Source organism: Crinia signifera, chromosome 1 (genome assembly GCF_055691185.1).
Source record: "Crinia signifera chromosome 1, ASM5569118v1, whole genome shotgun sequence".
Lineage (NCBI taxonomy): Eukaryota > Metazoa > Chordata > Amphibia > Anura > Myobatrachidae > Crinia > Crinia signifera.
Genome location: NC_139217.1, coordinates 460,512,872 through 460,539,030, shown reverse-complemented (window position 1 = coordinate 460,539,030; position 26,159 = coordinate 460,512,872). Strand labels below are relative to the sequence as shown.

The 26,159-nt window shown below is 45.9% G+C and overlaps 1 protein-coding gene and 1 long non-coding RNA gene across 2 annotated transcripts in view; one reads left to right on the top strand and one right to left on the bottom strand.

Annotated features, from left to right (window-relative positions):
* ALPK2 (alpha kinase 2) overlaps nucleotides 1-2,843 on the top strand; it is a 38,682-nt gene extending 35,839 nt beyond the window's left edge. Inside the window, exon 9 of the mRNA XM_083155261.1 lies at nucleotides 116-2,843. Coding sequence (XP_083011387.1) covers nucleotides 116-332 — 217 coding nt within the window. The 3' untranslated portion in view covers nucleotides 333-2,843. The remainder of the gene's footprint in view (nucleotides 1-115) is intronic.
* The window catches only part of LOC146022169 (uncharacterized), a 49,633-nt gene that overhangs the window by 5,927 nt on the left and 17,547 nt on the right, over nucleotides 1-26,159 (bottom strand). The window contains exon 2 of the long non-coding RNA XR_014451640.1: nucleotides 1,213-1,467. This is a non-coding gene — a long non-coding RNA (uncharacterized LOC146022169). The remainder of the gene's footprint in view (nucleotides 1-1,212; nucleotides 1,468-26,159) is intronic.

Here is a 26,159-nt window from a genome sequence, read left to right as displayed (position 1 = left end):
ACCCGCCGCTGCAAAATCTTCATATTTTGCACTTTTATAAATGACCCTGGTATTGTTACATTTACATCCAGACAAATGTATTATTAACTTGTTTTCATTACTTCCTATATTTTAGGTACAAAGGATTTAAAGGAAACTGTTCAGTATCATTCATCGACCAGTTTAAGGCTTTGCACCAGTGTAACAAATACTGCGAAATCCTCGGCTTAACGTCCCTAAGGCCTAGCAACCCGAAGCTGAAGAGGCAGAATTCGGGCAAAGAGAAAGCCCAGCCCGTCCCGAGCACCTCGCGGAAAAGTCGCCACAACACAAAGGCAAAAAACAAGACATAGCATCTGCCCGGACAATGCCCATTAGAACTGTCCTGTACCCTGAGACTTTGCATTTTCCAGCAGGACCTACAGGCAATAAAGAGCCGTAAAAGTGGCAAGGACGCATACAAATCAGTTATACAGTAGCTGCATGGGTGTAGTGTTGCCTGATATCCTGTCATTATTAGCATTATTGATTTAACACACTAATCAGGGTCCTATTTAGGAAAAGAGGATCGCTGCGCCCTCTACTGGGAGACCAGAGAACAGCACCTGCATGGTAATTCTAGAACTGAAATTGATGCATTGATTGCGTGATGTTCAAGATCTGATGGTGGAAATGTCACTAGAAATGTAGATGATATAGAACTCTTGTAGAGGATTATACAGATAAAACCTTATGCATGGATTTTACGGCCAAACACCTAACGAGGTAACTATTTAGCAGAACCGTTTTTGAGTTGCTATTGAGTAAAGCAGCATTATCCAATCTATCCACAGTGCAATAGTATGCTGGACAATAACTGATAAGTTATATCGCCCGGCGAGTCTCTCCTGCAGGCTGCAGGTCTGGACACTAGATGGGGCTAAAGCACTCAATATCTCAGTAGGTTCCTGCCCAAGACCTGGTGAATGTAACAATTATATGAGTGATAGGAGTTGATGTATCAAGCAGTGAAAAGAGTGGAGGGCCAGTGGAGAAGTTGCCATAGCAACTAATTAGCATTAAGGCTGCATTTATCAAGCAGATTCTATAAAACTAGTTAAAAGCCCGTCAAAATGACACTTCTGCAATGTACTTTCACTTTCAGCTGTGACCGTTTTTACATTCACTTTGAGCTGTGATAGTTTTGCACCCACAAACTCTCCACCCCCATCCCCAGTCCCTATCTGCTCCTACCTCCAATCTCTGTCTTCACAGCTCCCTCTCTCCATATCCATCAAGTTCGAAACAGATAAGTGTCCCTGCCAAAAACTGCTTTCACTTTCTGTTATGACATCTTTTAGCACACAAGGAGTAATTTGGTCCATTTGAGTGGCCTCTAGTGGTCCCTGGTGGTACTGCACCTCCATAGATATGAGGAGTAGTTTGCCTTCTTTGTATATATTAGTTGCAATTGGCAAATTCTCCGCTGGTCCATTTCTGGTTTGGTTTCTGGGGTAATGAAAGAGATGAAGGTGATTGAATTTGCTGAAATGTTACATTTTATATTTGTGAGTCTATTTATTCATTATTTATATTTAAATTCTGCCGCATGTTATTTATCCAATTGGAGCATATTGTTTATTCCATAATGAATCTATACTATCAGCCACTTGCGTAAGTGGACAAAGCCGACACGCTGCAACGTTTCCCCATTATGCCGTGTTTAGGACCAGCGGTGGCTGCAACACTGAACATGTAGTGCAGCTTAGCACATATAAAGACATACATGTAATTATGTAAGTTATATATGTGGATGGTTTCCCCCAGGGATCACCAGTGCTGAATATACAGCGGATCAAGCCATGTGGTCCCCGAGAATTAGCTGCTTCACACACTCCTAAGCCCGCCCCTCTACTTCTGTGAAACTAGCCAATGGGAGTCCGGGGGCGGGCTTAGGAGTGTGCTGACTCCCAGGGCTGCATTTGCCGATGTTTAAATAAGTGACTGCCCATTATCCCCATGTCTGTACTACACACTACGCCACAAAGTGTCCATGATGCATCCTCCTTTTACATGTAAATTCAGCAGCCATCATACAGTAATTGCAGTAGACAATACCTTGCACATTGTACCATTTGCATTACTTTAGATGCTAATGTACACGATTAATTATCTGTAATATATTGGATCTTCTGTCTGCTGCGTAATTGAATGTTCAGAGAAAAGCATTTTTCTGTTTAAAGCAAAGTTTGCAAACAACTGTCATTTACACAAGAATTGTCTGCAACAAAGAGCGTATGTGCGATTGTCAAATGTCGGGTGCTGGACGACTCAATGACAGTCGGAAGACCGACTCCGAAATCCCAACAGTTCAACGGCCCAACATTAGCGATGCCGACCATCAGGGGCTTTCCCCTCCCCCCCTCTCAACCTCAGTCCTCAAGTACCCCCAACAGTTCATGTTTTCCAGGTCCCCCGGCAGGTGCACAGGTGCACTCATTACTCACTGACACATTTTAAAAGATCCACAGGTGGAGCTAATTATTTCACTTGTGATTCTGTGAGGAGACCTGGAAACCGTGCACTTTGTGGGCTACTTGAGGACCAGGACTTGTGTATCTTATATTGGAAGTGTTATTTATTTATAAACCGTTACTTACATGGTGCACGAATGTTCCGTTACCGAGATTTCGCCCCCTACTCTTGTATATTAAACAATTATTGGACACTACACACCATGTCACTATCTATTGAGCTTACGGCTGATCCATCCAATACATGAGCCCCCCCAACAAAATCTTTAGGCCACCGACACCCCCAATTCGCCAGAACACCCCCCTCCCCTCTGAATTTTTTGACATCTAGAGATCTGATTATACATATATATATATATATATATATATATATATATATATATATATATATATATATAAATGCCCGAATGATGGAGATTAACTGCAGATACAACGTGTTTCTCAATTTCCGTGAGAGTCGCTCCTTATTGCATGACAGGCGCCAGTGTGGACGTTTAGTGTGATAAACCCCACAGGAAAGTGTTGATGTTACTGTACGTCTGTCTATTTATATTTCCATTAATGGTATCTAAAAAAATAAAACAAAAACAAAAATATTTGCTTGTGTCTTGTCTCTTTCTTGTACAGGTACTGTGTAGGTGTAACGCAATGTACTGTCACAGTGCACAATCTGCCACTGACTGACCGCTCATGTAACCAACATGTAATGAAAAAGCTTTACTGAAAGCGGTAAAAGCAAAGTTTAATGTATTATACTCTATTTTTTTACCATAGCGCCGCTGAGTGGTGAATTTAAGAGTGAAATAAAAATCGCTGACAATATTCCTACACACGCGGAGTTCTACAGATGGGGAGTTTGGGAGTAGATCATATAATCGAACACTAGTCGACAAGGTTGAATGTGTATAAGGCAAATAAAAATGGTAATTGCTAATTATACGGGCGCAGTCTGGCTCCGCCCACCTGTTATTTAAAGGAAAGGTTGGTTACAGTTTCTGAGATTAGTGAGGAGTAACGTAGTGCCCATGGAAATCGTACATTTAATATCCCATTCTCTTGGCCCACTTAAATGGGCTTGGGACACTGAACCGGGTACTAAGGGGGTCATTAATTAGCAAATCAATATATATTTTTCAGGACAGCCACTGGCCAGCAGCAAAACGGGGGCATGACCTCGTGGGAGTGATAGTGATTCGATTTGCAGCCCATGCCCCCTTGCCGCTAGGCAACACCCACCAAATCTAGGGTGCTTGCGGTTGTCCCTCCTAGCATCATTCTGAAGTTGGTAGGTGAGGGGTGAGGGAAGAGGGCCCTGCTCGTGAGATGCAGGTTCAATAAAAAATTTGTATGAAAATAAGTAAAAAAATGTAGGGAAATAAAAAATAAATAAATAAAAAATAAATGCCTTATTTTATTGATATAGAATGTCTTTGTTGTATATGCACACCAGCTACCGTCACACTGCAATAGATAAGGGGCCCAGGTGGGTGCTTTTCCCCCACTGAGTCCCTTCATCAGACCTGGGCCTGGGTAATTAGGGGATCCGGGTGATGGGTTGACATTGCGTAGGACAACAGTCAATAGGTCGTACACTATTGGTCAACAGGCGATAGGCCGACATGGAAAAAGTTTACATGGTCTAGGTCAACATTCACAAAAGTTTGACACAAGCAAATACTTGATGTGTCAATGGAAATGTTGACGCTTTCACGATCCAAGTGGGCATCGAGTAAGATTATAACAGTGTGCAAATGCCAATAGTGTGCCAATGCCAATAGTGTGCCAATGGGATGTGCAGTTCAACAGCTGGGGTACCAAGGTTATTGAAAAAGTCCCGCTGTAGAGGGACGAAAAGCGTTGTCGGTTTTAGCTCTCTCCTCCTTGGACCCCTGTCCGTGTGCCCCTTTCTCGCCAGGATCACTCCTGCCTACCTGCCAGCACGCCCCTGACGCTGACACTCCATTTCTGTGGAGACAGAGCGCAGAACTCATCAATTTCGGGACCCGCTGCACTCCAGTCCCAACTGCACCATCTCTCCGGTGAGAGCGGAGCTTCAGTCTGCGGCTTCCACTGCATCCGAGTGCGGCTGTGTATCTCAGCCTCGATCCCCAACCATCGCTCCAATTGGGCCCGCGGGTTCCTCCACATATTGTATGGGCTAAAGCATAAAACCAAGAATCCGGATAAAGGCGGTGTGTGAGACGCCTGACTTCACCGCAGAGCTCTGAATAAAGTACCCAGTCCCTAAATGGGACTTAGGGCGCCCAAACACCAGAACGACCAGGTCGTAAGTGCGACTGAGTGATCGTATGCTTTTTCCAATGCTTACGACCGCAGTGGAAGCCAACGGATCAGACGTGCAGCAAGTCTGATCTGAGGGCCGACCACATGACCCGCCGCTGAGGGCCGACCACATGACCTGCCGCGAGACTGTGCATCGTGCGCTCAGTGCACACCATCCGTCGCAAGACCTGTCGAAATTGTGCGGATCGTGTGCACATCATTCTGGTGTATGGGGGCCTTTACCCCCAGCAGGTTCTAAACTCTACATCAATAGTTCTGTGAGCACCTTTCCAGCACTGACAATTTGTTTCCTTTCTCAGCCGGAACGCCGGAACCGCAGTGTACTTTATTTAGTACACAGTCCCAGTAGATTAGTCAATTGGCAAATGTTCATATCTGCAATTATCCTTATGTTGCACTCTAATTTCCAGTATATTTTATTGTTATGATTTTAAGTTGATACATTTTAACTAATGTCCTATTATTGTGTTGTCAAATTGGTTACGAAAACTAAAAAGAATATATTAAATGGGTACTTCCCCGTGTATGTGATCCTTTTCACAACACAGTGATGGAGACAAGTCCTTTCATTCCCAGAACTTAATCAAATTCTTTGTGGCACCAGGAGTGGGGTGCGGGTTCACCCCTAAATCTTTTCCTTGTGCCGTGCGTAACATTTCACCCATTTTGTACCATCTAAGGATTCAAATTTTGAAAGAAAAAAAAGATTGCATAGTGGGTGGGTGCAAATAACTGTCACAGTTTCCAAACCACCCAGCAGGTCACATGTTCCAGGTCACCCAACAAGTGCACAAGAGGAGTCCACCAACTGTCAATTTCCAGAGCACAATGGTGATGCATTGTAAATGGCAGGCAGACGTTTGGTCACATAACTGTGAAAGAATATTAACAACGGCATAGAGGGTGACGAGATATTAATTTAGCAACAAGTGATATGCGCATTTACCATAATACACTTCATCCTCATGGCTTAATCAAGACTTTGAAAATAAGCGGGTCTAAGAGTGCATACACACTAGGCGTTTTCACCCGGCCCAGCGATTTTCACAGCGGTAGATGGCTTTCCACAGCAGGACGCTGTGTCTATAATGGGAAATGCTGCGTAGTAACATTAGATTGTATTTGCCCACCCAGTTGCTATGCAACCAGTACAGCAGACCAGGTGGTGGGGCAGCAGAATACTTGCCTACCTTTAGAGTCTTCTCTCCTAGAGAAGGCCAGAGAGAAAACTCTTTGCAGCTTTTCTGGGGGGGGGGGGGGGGGGGGGGCTTACCGTCATTAAGCCCCATCCCCATTCCTGTAAATGCCGTTAACTGTGGCTTTTCGGGGAGGGGGTGGTACTATATGATGCGATTTGCGTTATTTTAGCACCACCCCCTCCCCAAAGAGCCACAAATGCAGGTGTTTGACCGGCAGAGGGAGGAGATGCGGGGGCTGATGTGTGGGGCTGCCCACCCTTCTAAATGCGGGAGGCTTGCCCACCCTTCTGGGGGGGCCGGGAGGGTAACCTGAGTTTCAGGAGGGAATGTAAGTATGGTATGCAGCACATTTCTAAATGAAATAGGGGAACAGCACCATCGGCCAGGGAGTCAGTTTGGAATGGCAGTTGGTGACAGATGGTGCGGCTCCCCTGTTTAAATTTTGAACTGCGCTGCTCTGCAGTCATCACTGATAGTAACCATATAGGTGTCCATGTTAAATGCACCCCCAGGTCACAGACCCTGGGCAGTAATTGAACCGGGATCTTAACCCAGGAGCTTAAACCATGCAACAATATATTTATTCTGCTCCCATTAATTTTATATGTTTAGTAAAAAAATAACTTTTATATTTAAAAAATAATAAGTATAAATGTATTTTTCCCATCCTGATCTGTTGACACTATCGCGAGGCGGCATCTGCAGAATAGAATTAGATGCACCAGTTTGTCTCACCGGGAAGTCTTTGCAGATGAAAGCTTGCTGGAAAAAGAAAATACTTTTTCTGCTGTTCCTTAAATCTGTGCCTGTGATATATAATTATCGTACGGTTCTTGTGAGCAGTTCAGTTTGAAAGACGAAAGACTCATCAAGTATCACTGACAGAAACTCAATTTACCACTGTACCAAAGAGATAGAGAGGTGTAATGACATCAGATGGATATCTTAGCTCTATGAACTTAATGTGATTGGAGACCGGGAAAGCTGATAGAGTTTTGTACCCGAGTGTGCTGTCTGTAGCATCACAAAATATTGTGTCTTATACAGGGCAGGCGGCAGGGGGGTCAAAGGGGACACCTGTACTGGGCCTCTATGTGCTGGGGAAATTAGGGTCCGTAAGCATGGCACAGAGCAGGGACTGATCAATCAATAGTCTGATCATGCTGCGAGTGCTGGAGTGCTGGGTCCTGGGGGCACAGTGTGTGTTTGTGTGTGTGTGTGGGGGGGGGTCTATGCAGATTCCAGGCTAACCCCATGGAAGCTGCAAAAACATCCTCCCAAAAATGGTTGCTGCCTTGAGACAGACATCCAGGGCTACCCAGAAGTCCAGATTAAGGTAGCTCTGGTGCGCCCTCAGTATTAACCCTCTGGCAGGGCTGGATTAATAATGGGGCGGATGGAGATGCAGCACCAGGCCCACTGTCCAAATAGACCCACAGTGTTGGCATCTGAAGATTATTTTGCTGCAGCAGACAGAAAAAAGAACCCTTATACTGCAGCCTGCGAGCAACGTCAGAGACAGAAGCGGTGCTGGCTGTGAAGACAGTAGGGGTGCTTGCTGGGAAGACAGTAGGGGTGCTCGCTGGACAGAAGGGGTGCTGGCTGGGAAGACAGTAGGGGTGCTGGCTGTGAAGACAGTAGGGGTGCTGACTGGTAAGACAGAAGGGGTGCTGGCTGGGAAGATATAAGGGGTGCTGGCTGGGAAGACATAAGGGGTGCTGGCTGGGGAGACAGAAGGGGTGCTGGCTGGGGAGACAGAAGGGGTGCTGGCTGGGAAGACAGTAGGGATGCTGGCTGGGAAGACAGTAGGGGTGCTGGCTGGGAAGACAGAAGGGGTGTTGGCTGGGAAGACAGAAGGGGTGCTGGCTGGGAAGACAGAAGGGGTGCTGGCTGGGAAGACAGTAGGGGTGCTGGCTGGGAAGACAGTAGGGGTGCTGGCTGGGAAGACAGTAGGGGTGCTGGCTGGGAAGACAGAAGGGGTGCTGGCTGGGAAAACAGAAGGGGTGCTGGCTCGCATGACAGAAGGGGTGCTGGCTAGGAAGACACAAGGGGTGAAGACTGGGGAAACAGAAGGGGTTTTGGCCAGGGAGACAGAAGAGGTACTGGATGGAAGACATAAAGGGTGATGGCTGGGGAGACAGAAGGGGTGTTGGCCTGGGAGACAGAAGAGGTACTGGATGGAAGACATAAGGGGTGATGGCTGGGAAGACAGAAGGGGTGATGGCTGGGAAGACAGAAGGGGTGCTGGCTGGGAAAACAGAAGTGGTGCTGGCTGGGAAGACACAGGGGGTGATGGCTGGGGAGACACAAGAGGTGTTGGCCTGGGAGACAGAAGAGGTACTGGATGGAAGACATAAGGGGTGATGGCTGGGGAGACAGAAGTGGTGCTCACAAGAGAGGCACAATGGGTGCTGGCTGGGGAGACCAAAGGGGACTGGCTGGAAGAACAGAAGTGGTGTTGGCTGTAAGGACAGAAGGGGTGCTGGCTGGGGAGACAGAAGGGGTGTTGGCCTGGGAGACAGAAGAGGTACTGGATGGAAGACATAAGGGGTGATGGCTGGGGAGACAGAAGGGGTGCTGGCTGGGAAAACACAGGGGGTGATGGCTGGGGAGACACAAGAGGTGTTGGCCTGGGAGACAGAAGAGGTACTGGATGGAAGACATATGGGGTGATGGCTGGGGAGACAGAAGGGGCGCTCACTAGAGAGGCACAAGGGGTGCTGGCTGGGAAGACAGAAGGACTGCTGGATGGGAAAACAGAAGGGGTGCTGGCTCACATGACAGAAGGGGTGCTGGCTGGGAAGACACAGGGGGTGAAGGTTGGGGATACAGAAGGGGTTTTGGCCAGGGAGACAGAAAAGGTACTGGATGGAAGACATAAGGGGTTATGGCTGGGGAGACAGAAGGGGTGCTGGCTGGGAAAACAGAAGGGATGCTGGCTGGGAAGACACAGGGGGTGCTGGGGAGACACGGGGGGATGGCTGGGAAGACACAAGAGGTGTTGGCCTGGGAGACAGAAGAGGTACTGGATGGAAGACATAAGGGGTGGTGGCTGGGGAGACAGAAGGGCTGCTGGCTGGATAACAGAAGGGGTGCTGGCTGGAGAACAGAAGGGGACTGGCTGGAAGAACAGAAGGGGTGTTGGCTGTAAGGACAGAAGGGGTGCTGGCTGGGGAGACAGAAGGGGTGCTGGCTGGGAAAACAGAAGGGTTGCTGGCTGGGAAGACACAGGGGTGATGGCTGGGAGACACAGGGGGTGATGATTGGGGAGACACAAGAGGTGTTGGCCTGGGAGACAGAAGAGGTACTGGATGGAAGACATAAGGGGTGATGGCTGGGGAGACAGAAGGGCTGCTGGCTGGAGAACAGAAGGGGTGCTGGCTGGAGAACATAAGGGGTGCTGGCTGTAGAACAGAAGGGGACTGGCTGGAAGAACAGAAGGGATGTTGGCTGTAATGACAAAAGGGGTGCTGGCTGGGGAGACAGAAGGGGTGCTGGCTTGAGAACAGAAGGGGTGCTGGCTGGGAAAACAGAAGGGGTGCTGGCTGGGAAGACACAGGGGTGATGGCTGGGGAGACACAGGGGGTGATGGCTGGGGAGACACAAGAGGTGTTGGCCTGGGAGACAGAAGAGGTACTGGATGGAAGACATAAGGGGTGATGGCTGGGGAGACAGAAGGGCTGCTGGCTGGAGAACAGAAGGGGTGCTGGCTGGAGAACATAAGGGGTGCTGGCTGTAGAACAGAAGGGGACTGGCTGGAAGAACAGAAGGGGTGTTGGCTGTAAGGACAGAAGGGGTGCTGGCTGGGGAGACAGAAGGGGTGTTGGCTGGAGAACAGAAGGGATGCTGGCTGGGAAAACAGAAGGGTTGCTGGCAGGGAATACACAGGGGTGATGGCTGGGGAGACACAGGGGGTGATGACTGGGGAGACACAGGGGGTGATGACTGGGGAGACACAAGAGGTGTTGGCCTGGGAGACAGAAGAGGTACTGGATGGAAGACATAAGGGGTGATGGCTGGAGAGACAGAAAGGGCGCTCACGAGAGAGGCACAATGGATGCTGGCTGGGGAGATAGAAGGGGGCTGGCTGGAAGAACAGATGGGGTGTTGGCTGTAAGGACAGAAGGGGTGCTGGTTGGGGAGACAGAAGGGCTGCTGGCTGGAAGGACAGAAGGACATGAGAGGCTCAGAAAGGCCGTTTAAAGTGGTTTTTTTTTTTTTTTTCCTTATCTTATTATTCTTCATATTCAATTTTTAGTGTATTGTGTGGAGATACAGTTAGGATTGTGGTATTTATGCTAAATTTATAGTCTGGGAGATTCAGTACAGGAGATTTAATCCAATATGTGGCCTAACAAGGCTAATCGCAGTGTGCTTTATCTTCTTCTCTGTCTTCACTTGCTATCCTTTATATTCATATTTTTTGAGCGTTGTAATATATATGTCAGTTTGTGTGTATACACAGTCAGGATTGTGGTTGAATACAGTCTCTATGCCAGATTTATAGTCTGGGAGAGGTAACATAGGAGATTTAATCCAATATATGGCCTAATGAGACTAATCGCAGTGTGCTTCATCTCCTAATCTGTCTTCACTTACTATCCTTTATATTCACATTGTTGAGTGATATAATATATATGTTAGTTTGTGTGTATACACAGTCAGGATTGTGGTTGAACACAGTCCTTTTGCCAGATTCATAGTCTGGGAGATGTAATATAGGAGACTCAATCCGATATATGGCCTAATAAGGCTAATCGCAGTGTGCTTTATTTTCTTCTCCATCTTTTCTTACTATTCTTTATATTCACATTTTTGAGTGTCATAATATATATGTCAGCTTAGGGAATATACAAGACAAAGGCCATGGAAAAAGATTCATTAAAGAATATGGGAAGATAACTGAGGGTTTATTTAATTCAGTTTTTTTTTTTTTTTTTTTTCTCTTCACCAGGGAAATAAGTAAATATAACCTAATGGGGGAGTGCGGGTATGTTACCGATAGCAGTGGGAGATTGCTCCCTGAGTCCCCTAAAGGGTTAGTAAGTGTAGCCACTGTTAGAAGGGAGTTAGGTATTCCTCTGGTCTCGAGGTTATACAGGGTGGTTTAGGGTGGGAGTGGTGGGGTACATGTCTTTTGGGATGTTGACGAATTTTGTATATCGAGTGGTAGGATATGTTGTTTGGTTTTTATGTTTTGTTCTATGTGGTCTGTCTGGGAAGTTGTTGAATTATGTACATCCATGGCGTATGTCTAAAGGTGCCCACACACTAGAAAGATCTGCGATCATAAGATGTGCGCATAAATTAGTCTTCAAATCTTTTGTCCGATCTGGACAAAAGATTTTTAGGCAAGCGCACATCTTTACCAAAGATTTTTCTTAAGATCCCGTGTGCGTTCCTATGGATCTTTTGTTAAATCTTCTGAACTTTTGTGCAGCACGTAAGATCAGAAGATTTAGCAAAAGATCCACGGGAGCGAGCATCGGCTGATTTTCGACCGATTATCGGTAAATATAAATTTATCGGTAAATAAATTTATCGAAAATCGGCCAATCGGCCCAAAAATCGTTCTAGTGTGTGGGCACCTTAAGGCTCTCAAGGAAAATATAAATCATCATCACACTGAAGCTCTATACCACAATGCTGCTGGTTTACTGTATGGTCTAAATCTTGTGTATTTTTATGCCTGAGATCACCAAGAAAAACGTATATGTGCGGGAACACTACACTACATTGTGCAGAATCACTATGCTCTGGTATAATGTTATCCCGGAGATAAGCTTTAGACACTATGACTATATAATTATCAGAAGTAAGCATGTCTTATAGTATAATGCGGATCTGTTGTTGTTTTTTGGGCTATAAAGGCAGACAAGGAAAATGATGAAATAAATATGTCTGCGCACTATAACATATATTGTATAGTGTAGAACTTAGGTGGTCTAGGTTACCGATGAAAGGGATGGACCCCATGTTTATACTTGTAACTATAATGTCGCCTGCTCTACTATGGGGTTTTTCTTTTTCTTTAATGTTTGAGACCAAGGGGGAAAAAAGAAAGAAATTTTTACTATTGCTCAAAGGGGGTTATTCTAGTTCACTCTTTCTGACAAAATCCTTCTTAGATGGACAAAACCATGTGCACTGCAGGTGGGGCAGATGTTCCTTGTGCAGAGAGAATTAGATTTAGGTGGGGTTTTACTTCAAGTGAGATCTATTTTGCAGTGTAAAAATAAAGCAGCCATTATTTACCCTGCACAGAAACAAAATAACTCACCCAAATCTAATTCTCTCTGCACATTTTACATCTGCCCCCCCTGCAGTGCACATGGTTTTGTCCATCTAAGAAGGATTTTGTCAGAAAGAGCAAACTAGAATAAGGCCCATTGTTACAAAGGATTTGAGATAAAATGCCTAAACGATCATCAGGATTGAGTTTTATAAGCTGGAATGTTAGGGGCCTTAATACTACGGTTAAAAGATCACGTGTTATGTCCGAACTACGTAAATATGCGGCGGCTATTATTTGTCTATCGGAAACACACTTGTATGGAGATAAGGTTAAGGCACTAAAAAAGCCCTGGATAGGGCCTATGTTCCACTCAACCTTCACCCAAAATGCTAGAGGGGTGGCAGTCCTTGTAAAGAAATCTGTGAATTTTCAAGTGGAAAAGAGCATGATAGACTCCAGGGGAAGATACGTGTTTCTTAAAGCCATTGTAAATTACAAACCCTTATATATATTGGCAGTTTACATTCCGCCCCCGTATAATAATGAGGTCCTCTGTGAGCTGTTGAAAGTTATATCAGAGCATCCTGAAATCCCTGCAATATGTATGGGCGATTTTAATAACGTCATGTGTAAAACCTACGATAGATGGAAAGAGACTGGAGCAAGAATGTCTATACCAGACAAAACCTTCCCAACGGTCTTTTCAAAATTGGTGGGAGAATTGGGTCTGATAGATATATGGCGGGTAAGGAATCACACACACAATACCCTCTCAAGAATAGACATGGCCCTGATATCCCCTATACTAGCACCCGCAATTATTGATGTACAATATCTGGCACAGGGAATTTCAGACCACTCCCCTATTTTACTGAATATCGATTTCAACTTGGATTATGGAGAGGTGGCCTGGAAGCTGAACCCCTTTTGGTTGGAGCTGATGGGCACAGATATGGGTTTGGTAAACGAATGGGAGGGTTATGTCATGGATAATAGTACATACCAAAACATCGATATTAGACCTGATGCTTTAAAAGCAGTGATGTGTGGGACATTTATTAAAAAGATTACAGAGATAAAGAGAAAAGGCAGGAAGGAGGAAAACGATCTAGAGAATAAATACCAGCAGCTTGGAGCTGAATACATAAGCTCTGGCACAGTTAGCGCTAGAACACAATTAATAGATGCAAAACAGGACTGGCTGGAATATTTATACAACAAGTCTAAAAGGAAGATGCAATTTTCTAAGCATAGACATTACTATCAGACAGATATAGGGGGTAGCCAACTAGCATTCTTGGCCAAAAACGAAAGTATTAATAACATAATACCCAGCATCATAAACCGTCAGGGCAAAGTATGCTATACGGCAGCAGAAATGGTGGAGGTGTTGTCCGGGTACTATTCGGAACTGTATGACTCTGGGAATACAATAGATACAAATCAGATAGAATAGAATAGAATCAACTTTATTGGCCATGTGTGCTTGCGCACACTAGGATTTTTTTGTGGATTACAGTGCAGCATCAAGCAGGGATGAAAAGGGGGGGAGGGAGACATTACATATATTATATAAAGACATTACAAGCATTTAATTTCTAGCTACGACTATGGTGGTCAGGTCGCCAAGTAGGGACACGTTGTTTGGCTGTTGATATTGGGATTGCATTTGCTTTGATTGGATTGTTCAGGTGATGGACGGCTAACGGAAAGAAGCTTCTTGCGGATCTGGACGTTTTGACGGGGATGGACCTGAACCGTCTTCTGGATGGTAGGATGTCGAACAGGTTGTGACCAGGATGCAGCTTGTCGTTTGCGATCTTCTCAGCACGGTTTCCTTACCCTGGATGAGAACAGATCCCTTATCGGGGGGGAGGTCGGTCCCTATGATCCTTTCCGCAGTCTTCACTACCCTCTGCAGTTTTTGTTTGTCGTTCTCGCTTGCGCCACCGTACCAGATTGTGATCGAGGAATATAAGACAGACTCCACGATGGCGGTGTAGAATACGCACAGCAGCTCCTGTGGGATGTTGAATTTCCTGAGTTGCCTCAGGAAGAACAGGCGCTGTTGGGCCTTTTTGATGTTTGTGGTTATGTTTAATCCCCATCTTAGGTCACTGGACATGGTTGTCCCTAGGAATTTGAAGGAATCAACCCGCGACACCACTGCGTTGGCTATTGTTAGCGGGGCTAGTGCATTTGTTTTTTTCCTGTAGTCGACCACCATCTCAACTGTTTTGGTGGGGTTTAGATCGAGGTTGTTGCAGCTGCACCACTGTGTCAGCTTCTCCACTGCATGCCTGTACGCGGTCTCATCACCATCCTTGATTAGGCCAGTTGATAGTGGTGTCATCTGCGAATTTGATGATTTTCACTGACTGCTCAGCTGAGGTGCAGTCATTCGTGTAGAGAGAGAAGAGCAGAGGGGAGAGGACGCATCCTTGGGGGGCTCCAGTACTGATTGTTCGTGTGCTGGACGAGAAGGCACCGGATGGAGGAATACCTGAGCCAAATTCCTATGGCATCGCTTTCAGAAGTAGATGCCCAGATGCTGGAGGCTCCATTTACAACAGAGGAGGTGAGGTTGGCCATCTCCTCTCTTCCGGCCTCTAAGGCACCTGGCAGAGACGGAATTCCATCGGAAGTCTATAAAAGATTTGGAGACTTTTTTGTCCCATATCTTACAGAATTGTTTAACTCACTTCTAGTATGGGGCTCTTTACCTGCCACTATGACTGAGGCACTGATCATTCTGATACCAAAAAAAGACAAAGATCCTCTCTTCCCAGAATCATAGAGGCCTATATCCCTGCTAAACGCAGACGTTAAAATTCTGGCTAGAATGATAGCCACGCGGCTAAACCAAGTGATTAAGACCATAATACACTCAGATCAGGCAGGGTTTATGCCAGAAAGAACCACAACCCATAATTTGCGGCGCCTATATTATCATCTACAGAGGGGACAGAGCCTAAAAGACAGAGGCCTTGGTTGTGTCTTTGGATGCAGCCAAGGCCTTTGACACAGTTGAGTGGAATTATATGTGGGTTGTCCTTCAGAAACTAGCATTTGGACCCCATTTTATTAAGTGGATCAAGATGCTATATGCATCTCCGGTTGCAAGAGTTTCAGTGAATGGACATATTTCAAAACCATTTAATCTGAAAAGGGGCACTCGACAAGGTTCGTTTAGACCCAGTAATAAGAGGCATCAAAATAGGAGAGATTGAGGATGTTATTTCCCTATACACAGATGATATGCTGTTTTTCCTGCAAGACGCTGGGCAATCTTTACAACAAATGCTCAACGTAGTAAATAGATTTGGGGATTTCTCAGGATTACGTATAAACTGGGATAAATCCAGGATACTACCAATCTCGGGCTATATCCCGGAAGACCAACAGTTTACACATCCACTAAAGTGGACTGTGCAATTTAAATATTTAGGTATATGGATAACCAACTGTCCACAGCGTTATGTGGAACTTAATGTACATCCAGTGATCCCAGGATATAAAGAGCGTATGCATATATGGAAAAAACTACCATTAACACTTACTGGGCGCCTAAACATGTTTAAGATGGTAATACAGCCAAAATACTTGTATATTTGGCAAAATGCACCCATATATATTCCAAAAACAGTGTTTCTAGAGATAGAGAAACTAATAACATCCTTTATATGGAAAGAAAAGTCTCCACGCATAGCAATTAAAACGCTATATAATTCTAAGGAACAGGGAGGCTTGGCCCTTCCAAATCTAAGAAATTATTATATAGCATCCCTATTGGCAGAGTGTATATAAGTACGTGCAGTGTGGTTGTTAGACCTCACACTTAGAAGATATAACCAGTTTGAAGGGTTTATTCAAGTGGCAGGCTTGTAGGTTACAACAGTACTTCATTAGTTAACTTCAAGCAGTAATACAACTTGTACATTTGGTAACGACAGTCTCTGGTTGTTACTTAGCTGTAGCGTTTTGGCGCGTGCAGGGTAAATGACAGTCTGCTGGTTTACGCTGCGGTATCTCTCCCAGTCTCGCTGCTGCCAATGATGACTGATCTCCCTGTGCAAAAGGTCACGCTGGTAACGGGTTTACAGCGGGGGCTTGCTCCTATGCGCTCCGGTGCACGTGGAGCTACAAACAGCATGGACGGAGTCACACACGATCTGAGGCACACTCTAACGCGGGGACTTCCTCACAGGAAAGAGTAACGCTGCCAGCAGGGTCAGGGGTCTCTGCCCTGCTATTCGCTTAAGCGACCTGTCACTCAGGGTGACGCTTAACTATGTTGGCTGCAAGGGGGAAAAGGAAGACTGTAAGTCTTACACTAAGCAGTGTATGCGGAGACAGGCGCTGAGCGCTGCAATCTAACACTCCCCCTCGCTTAAGGCTGTCTTCGGCTACATAAAAGAACTCAATACAATGCTTTGTCCTTTTGTAATACCTGTAACCGAAAATATGGTTAGAGAGAAAAAGACATTCAGAACATCAAAAACTTCAAATCAACATTTTTGAACTTAGACAAGTCCACAGTCCTTCACGAACTTAGTAAGCAAGTTTCCCGACAGTCCTTTAGTAAGCATGTCAGCGACATTCTGTTCACTTGCAATGTATTCAACATCGATGGACTTGTTCTCCACTAGTTCTCTGATGAACTGATGTCTTATCGCGATGTGCTTTGACCTTCCATGGTGCTTGGTAGTACAGGAAAGATCTATTGCTCCCCTGTTACCACATGCGATACTGATAGTCTCTTCTTCATAAAGTAGACCTAACTCACACAAAGTCTCTTTGATCCAGAGTGCTTCTTTTGATGTCTCTGTGAGAGCCATGTATTCGGCCTCGGTTGTTGAGAGAGCAACGGTCGGTTGTTTTCTACTCGCCCAACTAACTGCTGCTCCGGCCAGTGTGAACAGGTAACCGGTGTGGGAACGACGATCATCTTCATCTGCTCCCCAGTCGGCATCGCAGAAGACTTTCAAATTTGAATTGCTTGTCTTGGCGAATTTTAATTTCAAGGAACTTGTACCTTTTAGGTATCTCAGAATCCTCTTCACTGCGATCCAATGTTGTCTTCCAGGATTTATTGCAAATTGGCTCACCCGACTGACTGCATGAGTGATGTCTGGACGAGTTCCAATGCTTGCATACATAAGACTTCCAACCACGTTCTTGTAAGGAACATCTTGCATTTCCTCTATTTCTTCTTGTGTGGTTGGTGACATACTTTTTGTAATCTTGATGCTTTTGTCAATTGGTGTATTCACTGACTTGGAGTCTGCCATCCCATACTTCAAGATTGTTGCCTCGATGTACGTTTGTTGGTCGACTGTGACTGTTCCCTTTTGCAAGTTTTGAACAATCCTCATGCCCAACAGATGATTGGCTGGACCTAAGTCTTTCAACTTGAATCTCTGTTTCAGTTGATCTCTCACACTTGTGATGTGATCTTCGTGACCTGCTATAAGTATATCATCCACATAGACTGCTATGATGAACAACTTTTCTCCCAGAGTTTTGTGATAAAGGCAGTGGTCAGTCTCTGATCTAATAAAATTCATTTCAAGCAGTACTGTGTCCAATTTTATGTACCAGCAACGACCACTCTGCTTTAGGCCATATATGGATTTCTTCAGAAGACACACTTTCTCTGTCTGAAGTTCATTCTCATCATAATGATCTGGTGATTCCATATAGATCTCTTCAAGTAGTTCTCCATTTAGAAACGCTGAATCGAAGTCTAATTGGTATAGCAGTAAGTCTTGTAAAGTGGCGACTGCAATTACTAATCTGAGAGTGTTATACCTCGCAACAGGTGAGTATATCTCCCCATAGTCAATTCCGGATCTCTGTGTGTATCCCTTAGCAACAAGACGGGCTTTGTAACGGGCAACTTCTCCGTCTGAATTTAACTTCTTGCAGAAGACCCACTTGTTCTTGACTGTCTTGCGGTTGCTTGGCCTATTTACTATGGTCCAAGTATCGTTCTCTCTCAGTGCTGATAACTCTGTGTCTATTGCAGATTTCCATTTCGCCCAATCACTGCACGCTTTCGCTTCTTGAATACTCTGAGGTTCACTGAAAACAATATTCGCATATTCTTCCTCATATCTTCTGGCTGGTATGCCCTTGTTTCTTCTCACAGAAGCTCTTTTAGTTGGTTCGCTTCCTTCTTCAGTATTTTCTGTTGCAGGTATGCTTTCTATTTCACATACCTCTACTAGTGCTTGCTTTTCTTGCTCTTTTGCTTTTGTGGGTGATGCTGTTTCTTGAAATATCACATCTCTTGATTTCAGGAGACGTCTGTTCTCTGCATCCCAGAGCCTGTACCCTTTGCTCTCCTCACAATAGCCTAGCAATATGCACTGTCTTGATTTTGGGTCAAGTTTCTTCCTTCTCTCTTTTGGTATATGTGCATAAGCTCTGCTCCCAAAGACACGGAGGTGACTGATGTCTGGCTTCTTCCCAGACCAGGCCTCTAAGGGGGTTTTTCCCTTCACGGCCACTGTAGGTGTTCTGTTTTTCAGGTATACTGCAGTAGATACAGCTTCTGCCCAAAAACTCTTCTCCAGGCCAGCATCGTTCACCATCGCTCGTGCTCTTTCAACGATTGTTCTGTTCGCCCTTTCACTTACGCCATTCTGTTCAGGCGTGTAGGCCATCGTCAGCTGATGCTTTATGCCATGCCTTTTTAGGAAGTCGGTTAGTACTTCATTTTCGTACTCTCCCCCATTGTCGGATCTCAGGACCTTTAGTTTTAGGCCCGTCTGAGTTTCCACTAGGTTCTTGTACTCCACAATTTTCTTGACCACCTCACTTTTCTTCTTTATGAAGTATACGTGTGTCATTCTTGTGGCGTCATCGATGAGAGTCATGAAGTATTTGTAACCACTGGTTGACTCCTCTTCCATTGGTCCGCACACATCTGTGTGTACCAGAGCTAGTTGTGTTTCTGCTCTGCCTGCTGACTTGGGAAATGGGTTGCGGGTCTGCTTGCCTTTTATGCAACTCTCGCACACAGGTCTTCCGGTGTCTTTCACTGTGATTCCTGTTGCCATCCCATCAGCTAATTTCTGGACATTATCATATCCTAAGTGTCCCAAACGTCTGTGCCAGAGCTCCATGGACTCATTTTCAGCAGAGGCTGCCAAAGCTACACATTCATCTGTGTCTAGGACGTATAGTTGGTTGCATCGGGTTGCTGAAGCAATTACAGTCCCTCTTTCATTATGCACCATGCACTTGCCCTTTGCAAACTGGACTCTGTAGCCTTTTGCCTCGAGTACGCTGATAGCGATGAGGTTACTTCCCAATTCTGGTACATACAGGACGTCTTGGATATCTGTGACTACTGTCTGTCCCTCAATTCTTAGTCTCACTGTGATTGTCCCAACACTTGAAGCAGTAAGGATCTTTTCACCAATCCCGGTAACTGTTGTGGGGTTACACTGTGTTAAAGAATTGAACCACTCCTTGTTGCAGCTGAAGTGTCTAGAGGCTCCCGAGTCCATGTACCAGAGATCCCTCCTTGGCTTGTCTGTTACATTCAGTGCTGACTCGTTCTTTTTATCATGCCGCTTGTGCATGCCACTAGTGTTCTTCAGCCTGCATTCTGAAGCCTTGTGCCCTACTTTGTGGCACACATAACATTTGAATGTGCATTTCTTGGGTTTCGCACCCTTTGCTACTAAGGCAGAACCTTCAGCTATGGCATCCTTGTGGATTCTCTCTTGGAACTGTAGTAGTTTGGCTCTCACAACTTCAGTTGTAAGCTTGGTCTCATTTGACTCTAGTGCGACAACCAGAAAGTCAAATTCCTCTGTCAAATTCTGCAGCATTACCATTGCTACTTCTTCCTCATCCACTTTTGCTCCTACACACGCCAATTGCTGAGCTATCGATAGTATTTTATCAATATAATCGTTCATGTCCTTGCATGCATTCAATTTTGTTCCATACAGTGTGCGTCTCAGACTCATCCTTCTCATTAAGCCTTTATTCTCATAAGCACCTTGTAGAGTTGTCCACATGTCCTTAGCGGACTCCTTCCCACAGATAGTAGAATAAACATGCTGCTCCACAGCCAGGCCTATTGTGCCAATGGCCTTGTCTACCTCTTCTGGGTTTGGACTTTCTCCTGGGGCTATTGTGACTTTCCATAGCTTCTCCCTCTTAAGCTGCATTTCCATAGCGAACTTCCATGTAGTGTAATTCTCTGAGCCTTTGAGCTTTGGAAAGTTCATGCTATGCCCTGTACTGTGCATTCTCGTTAACTCTTCCACAAATGGCAATTTAGAAATAATTCCTTTGTGTTCTTTTATGTACTGCGCTAGCACTTTGTCTTCAGGGGGTTAATCTTCGCGCACGTGACGTGCTGGGCCCATAACCTATTGGCAGAGTGTATATAAGTACGTGCAGTGTGGTTGTTAGACCTCACACTTAGAAGATATAACCAGTTTGAAGGGTTTATTCAAGTGGCAGGCTTGTAGGTTACAACAGTACTTCATTAGTTAACTTCAAGCAGTAATACAACTTGTACATTTGGTAACGACAGTCTCTGGTTGTTACTTAGCTGTAGCGTTTTGGCGCGTGCAGGGTAAATGACAGTCTGCTGGTTTACGCTGCGGTATCTCTCCCAGTCTCGCTGCTGCCAATGATGACTGATCTCCCTGTGCAAAAGGTCACGCTGGTAACGGGTTTACAGCGGGGGCTTGCTCCTATGCGCTCCGGTGCACGTGGAGCTACAAACAGCATGGACGGAGTCACACACGATCTGAGGCACACTCTAACGCGGGGACTTCCTCACAGGAAAGAGTAACGCTGCCAGCAGGGTCAGGGGTCTCTGCCCTGCTATTCGCTTAAGCGACCTGTCACTCAGGGTGACGCTTAACTACGTTGGCTGCAAGGGGGAAAAGGAAGACTGTAAGTCTTACACTAAGCAGTGTATGCGGAGACAGGCGCTGAGCGCTGCAATCTAACAATCCCAAGCGTCGCATCTAGTGGGTTGGGTCACTAATACAAATGATCCCTTGCTACAGGCCTACTTTAGTGAACAGATAGGACTGTGGGATTCCCCACTTTCATTTCTTCTGTCGGGAATCTCCACGTATAAACTACCCCCCATTCTCCGGCAAGCAATATTAATATGGAGACACCTTCAGACTGCCTGGGAATGGTCAGGGATAGAGATTGAATCTCCACTGTGGTTTAATAAAAAATATCCAGAGTTAGGGAAATTGTCCACTAACAACATATGGTCCCAAAAAGAGATTATTGTTCTTGGACAACTCTATATTAATGGACAGTTTAAGTCTTTCGGACAGCTACAAAATGAATATAGTATACCAAACAAGCATTTATTTAGGTATCTGCAACTAAGACACGCAATATATATAGAAACCTCTTCATCACCGATTAAATTAATGCTTCAAAGGATGGGCAGCACTGGTCGGGTATCTAGACTATACAATATCATAAATACAGGTCAGCACCAGCCTCTAATGGAACGATTAAGAACAAAATGGGAGATAGATTTGGGCCCACTATCAACAGAGGTTTGGGAAGATATATTAGGATCTATTAAGCATGCAACATTATCAGTTAGATACCAACAAATTCATTTCTTTATACTCCATAGGATCTATCGCACCCCAGCGGGGATGCATAGAGCAGGTTTAAGAGAAAATGATAGGTGTCCAAGATGTGCGGCAACAGAGGCAGGTTTCCAGCACATGCTGTGGGACTGCCCTAAAGTGTATTCATTTTGGGAACAAGTGTGGAAGGATCTAAAGACGACAATTCCCTCGATAGCACAAATGAGTCCTAGAGCCTGTCTGCTGGGCGTAGAAATAGGGGGGGGATCGTTCACCAATGCTCCACCCGTATGTCATTAGCCTGATCACTCTGGCAAAAGTGGTGATAGCCCGAGTGTGGTTCTCGCCTAAAGGCCCTGCAATGGCAAGATGGAGAGCACTGGTCAACGAAGTGATGAAACATGAAAGATATATGTTCTATTCAAGGAACACACAAAATAAATTTCACGATAAGTGGGATAGATGGCGGAAGTCGCACCTAACAAGGAGTGGCAACGAAGAGATAACAACTCAAACTGAGACAGGGTTAAGTGCATAAAATCACTATCGACCAGACATGATGACCTAGACATGTATGTTGTGTCTGTTTTTTATTTTATTTATCTGAATGTGTATGTTTAAATGGGTATGGTTATGTGAAATGTATAGGATTTGTCTTGTAAATGTGATGTAAATGTGATGGAATTATTTGTAATTTTTATATGGGAAAAAACGAAATAAAGACGATTGAATAAAAAAAAAAAAGGAAGGACAGAAGGGGTGATGGCTGGGGAGACAGAAGGGCTGCTGGCTGGAGAACAGAAGGGGTGCTGGCTGGAGAACATAAGGGGACTGGCTGGAAGAACAGAAGGGGTGCTGGCTGGGGAGACAGAAGGGGTGCTGGCTGGGGAGACAGAAGAGGTGCTGGCTGGAAGACAGAAGGGGTGCCGGCTGGAGAACAGAAGGGGTGATGGCTGGGGAGACAGAAGGGGTCCTGGTTGGAGAACAGAAGGGGTGATGGCTGGGGAGACAGAAGGGGTCCTGGCTGGAGAACAGAAGGGGTGATGGCTGGGGAGACAGAAGGGGTCCATGCTGGAGAACAGAAGGGGTGCTGGCTGGAGAACAGAAGGGGTGATGGCTGGGGAGACAGAAGGGGTGCTGGCTGGAGAACAGAAGGGGTGCTGGCTGGAGAACAGAAGGGGTGTTGGCTGTAAGGACAGAAGAGGTGATGGCTGAGGAGACAGAAAGGGTGCTGGCTAGGGCCACAGAAGGGGTGCTGGCTAGGGCCACAGAAGGGGTGCTGGCTGGGGTGACAGAAGGCGTACTGGATGGGGAGATAGAAGGAGTTCTGCAGAAACACTCTTGGGCTGCTGAGCCCTATAGGGATGAGCTGGCTGGGGTGCTTGGAGAGTCACTTCAGTCTATTTGGCTTCCAGGCAACTGGTATGAACTTACGACACTGGCAGGTGCCCAATGCATCTGGGATGCTCATCTGAAGCCTGCTCTTGTGAATTCGTGCTACAATTAGACTCGGACCAGGGATAGAAAAGAAACTCACCATTTAGGTTCTAATTCAACAGTAATGACAAAGGGATGCGTTTGCTGTTGGGCGGGCTGAAGATCATCTGAAGTCCCGAACCCATAGATGTACCAGTCATAGGTGCCGATTTCTGTTTTTGCTGGTGGGTGCTCAAGCCAAAAATGTAGAGGAGTGGCTTCATGGGGAAGGGGTGTGGCCACAAAATAATACCAATTTATATTACGGAGAACAGTTGTCTCCAATATTCAAATTACGGCAACAGAGTTCCACATCCAGAAATGCCCCCACAATGCAGGTACATAAATTCCCCCACAGTGTAGGTACATAAATGCCCCACAGTGCAGGTACATAAATGCCCCCACAGTGCAGGTACATAAATGCCCCCACAGTGCAGGTACATAAATGCCCCCACAGTGCAGGTACATAAATGCCCCCACAGTGCAGGTACATAAATGCCCCCACAGTGCAGGTACATAAATGCCCCCACAGTGCAGGTACATAAATGCCGCCACAGTGCAGGTACATAAATGCCCCCACAGTGCAGGTACATAAATGCCCCCACAGTGCAGGTACATAAATGCCCCCACAGTGCAGGTACATAAATGCCGCCACAGTGCAGGTACATAAATGCCCCCACAGTACAGGTACATAAATGCACCCACAGTGCAGGTACATAAATGCCGCCACAGTGCAGGTACATAAATGCCGCCACAGTGCAGGTACTCCGCGGACAGAATACACTCTTCCCGGAATACTGTTTCACAGGTGGCGGGTCCGGCAAGTTAGCAAGTTAATATGGCGGCCCAGCAGGGGGACTCAGGCCGGTGGGTGCTCATCAATTTCCGTGGGTGCTCGGGCCCTTGAGCACTCACAGAATCGGCACCTATGGTACCAGTTACCTTCAGACAGCACCTGAAGCTACTGTACCTTCAAACTGACAGCCTATCGCTGAGCACAAAAGAGTTAAACATAATCCCGCCATCCTCGCCGCATCCTCCACCTCAAACTTTTCATCTTTTGAAGAAGAAGAAAAATACAAATATATGATTTTGTCTTGCGCGCACCGCTGAGAAATAATCTTTGCCTCCAATTTCCTCCGACTCTCCCTTAGAAGGTGCCTTTTGAAAGTCAAAAACAGAATTAATTAAATAAACCGAGCAAGGTCTGCCACGGAGGCCAGATTTAAATGCCAGCAGAAATTACCACTGGAACATGTGCAGGAAATCGTGACCGATGGAGAGGGGGAAAATGGTGGATTCCAGATTTCTCTCTGCAGTATGAATCACGTGTATGAATATATTGCATAAATAATCTCTAAAGAGGTAGAGAAAATGATAGTCTGTGTGACATTGTAATGTGCTCAGAGTTTTATTTATCTTTAATAGATGTATTTTGTGTGTGGAACATGAATAACTGTCAGTATTCCCAAATAGATCATCGGGATTCATTGGGCTTTATCTAGAGGTGGACAGATGGCAATATCTTTTTTTTTTTTTATTGTGGCAGCGTAGCAAAAGCATTGTTCTGGGCCTGTCTGCTAACACAAAGGTTGAGCCTGTTTGGCATCCCTTTTTCGCCAGTCCCTGCTAAATAGCTTATGGTTTCCATAAATATACAGTTGTGCTCAGTGACGTGCGGTGAGGTCATTGCCTGGGGAGGCACTGACCTCACATGGTATGCAGCGGCCGCCGGTACATGCGCTCCCCCCCCGGCGGACTCACCTGTCCTCTCCTCGGCAGTGGCCAGTCCTCTCCACGGTGGTGTCATCGGCTTTCTCCCAGCGGCGCCGGACTCCCCGCTGGCCGCGCGGCTGCATCCTCTCCAGGTGGGCCCTGCATGTGTGTGATTGGACAGCGGATCCAGCACTGGATCTGCTGGCCCAATCCCATCTGGGGGGTGCGTTTATACTGGTGCCCCTGTCATTGCGGCACCAGTATGAGTGCCGCTTCCCCATTCATTTTCAATGGGCTTTTACAGCCCATTGCGGCACCCTGCCCCCTGCCCTCCCCTACCCGCCCCCCGCTGCCCGGAGTTTTAATGTTAACAGCGCGAGGCACCTCTCCCGCTGCCTCCTACCCTCACATGCAGCAGTGTAAGATGGTGGGAGGCAGGGGGAGAGGTAGAAATGATGAAAATAATAAAAGAAGATATATAAATATCTTCATTTTATTATTTTCATCATTATGACAGGGGCTCCGCCTCCCCTGCCTCCCCTGACGGCATGTTCCTGGTTGTGCTCATAGGTTTACATACCCCGGCAGAATTTGTGATTTTCTGGTCATTTGTCAGAGAATATGAATAATAAATCAAAAACATTTCTTTCACTCATGGTTAGTGATTGGGGGAAGCCATTTATTGTCAAACAACTGTGTTTACACTTGGCCACTCGAGGGACGAAATTACTCCACTGTGATTTAAAAGATGTCATAACAGAAAGTGAAAGCAATTTTTGCAGGGACACTGGTCTGTTTCAAACTTGCTGGATATGGAGAAAAGGAGCTGTGAAGACAGAGATTGTAGGTAGAAGCAGTTAGGGACTGGGGGTGGGTGGGCTAAAAACTGTCACAGCTCAAAGTCAAAGTAAAAACTGTCACAGCTCAAACTGGCAGAAGCAGTCATTTTGACAGTTTTTTTTAAATTAGTAACTATATATTATATAATTTGTGTGTCAACTGGGTTCTGTGCTGTAGCTGTTTCTTCCTTCCTAGTATGGCTACACAGTGGGCCTTATTCAGATCTGAGCTCAGTACAAAATGGGCAAAACCACGTGTACTGCAGGTGGGGCAGATGTAACCTGTGCAAAGGAGCCAG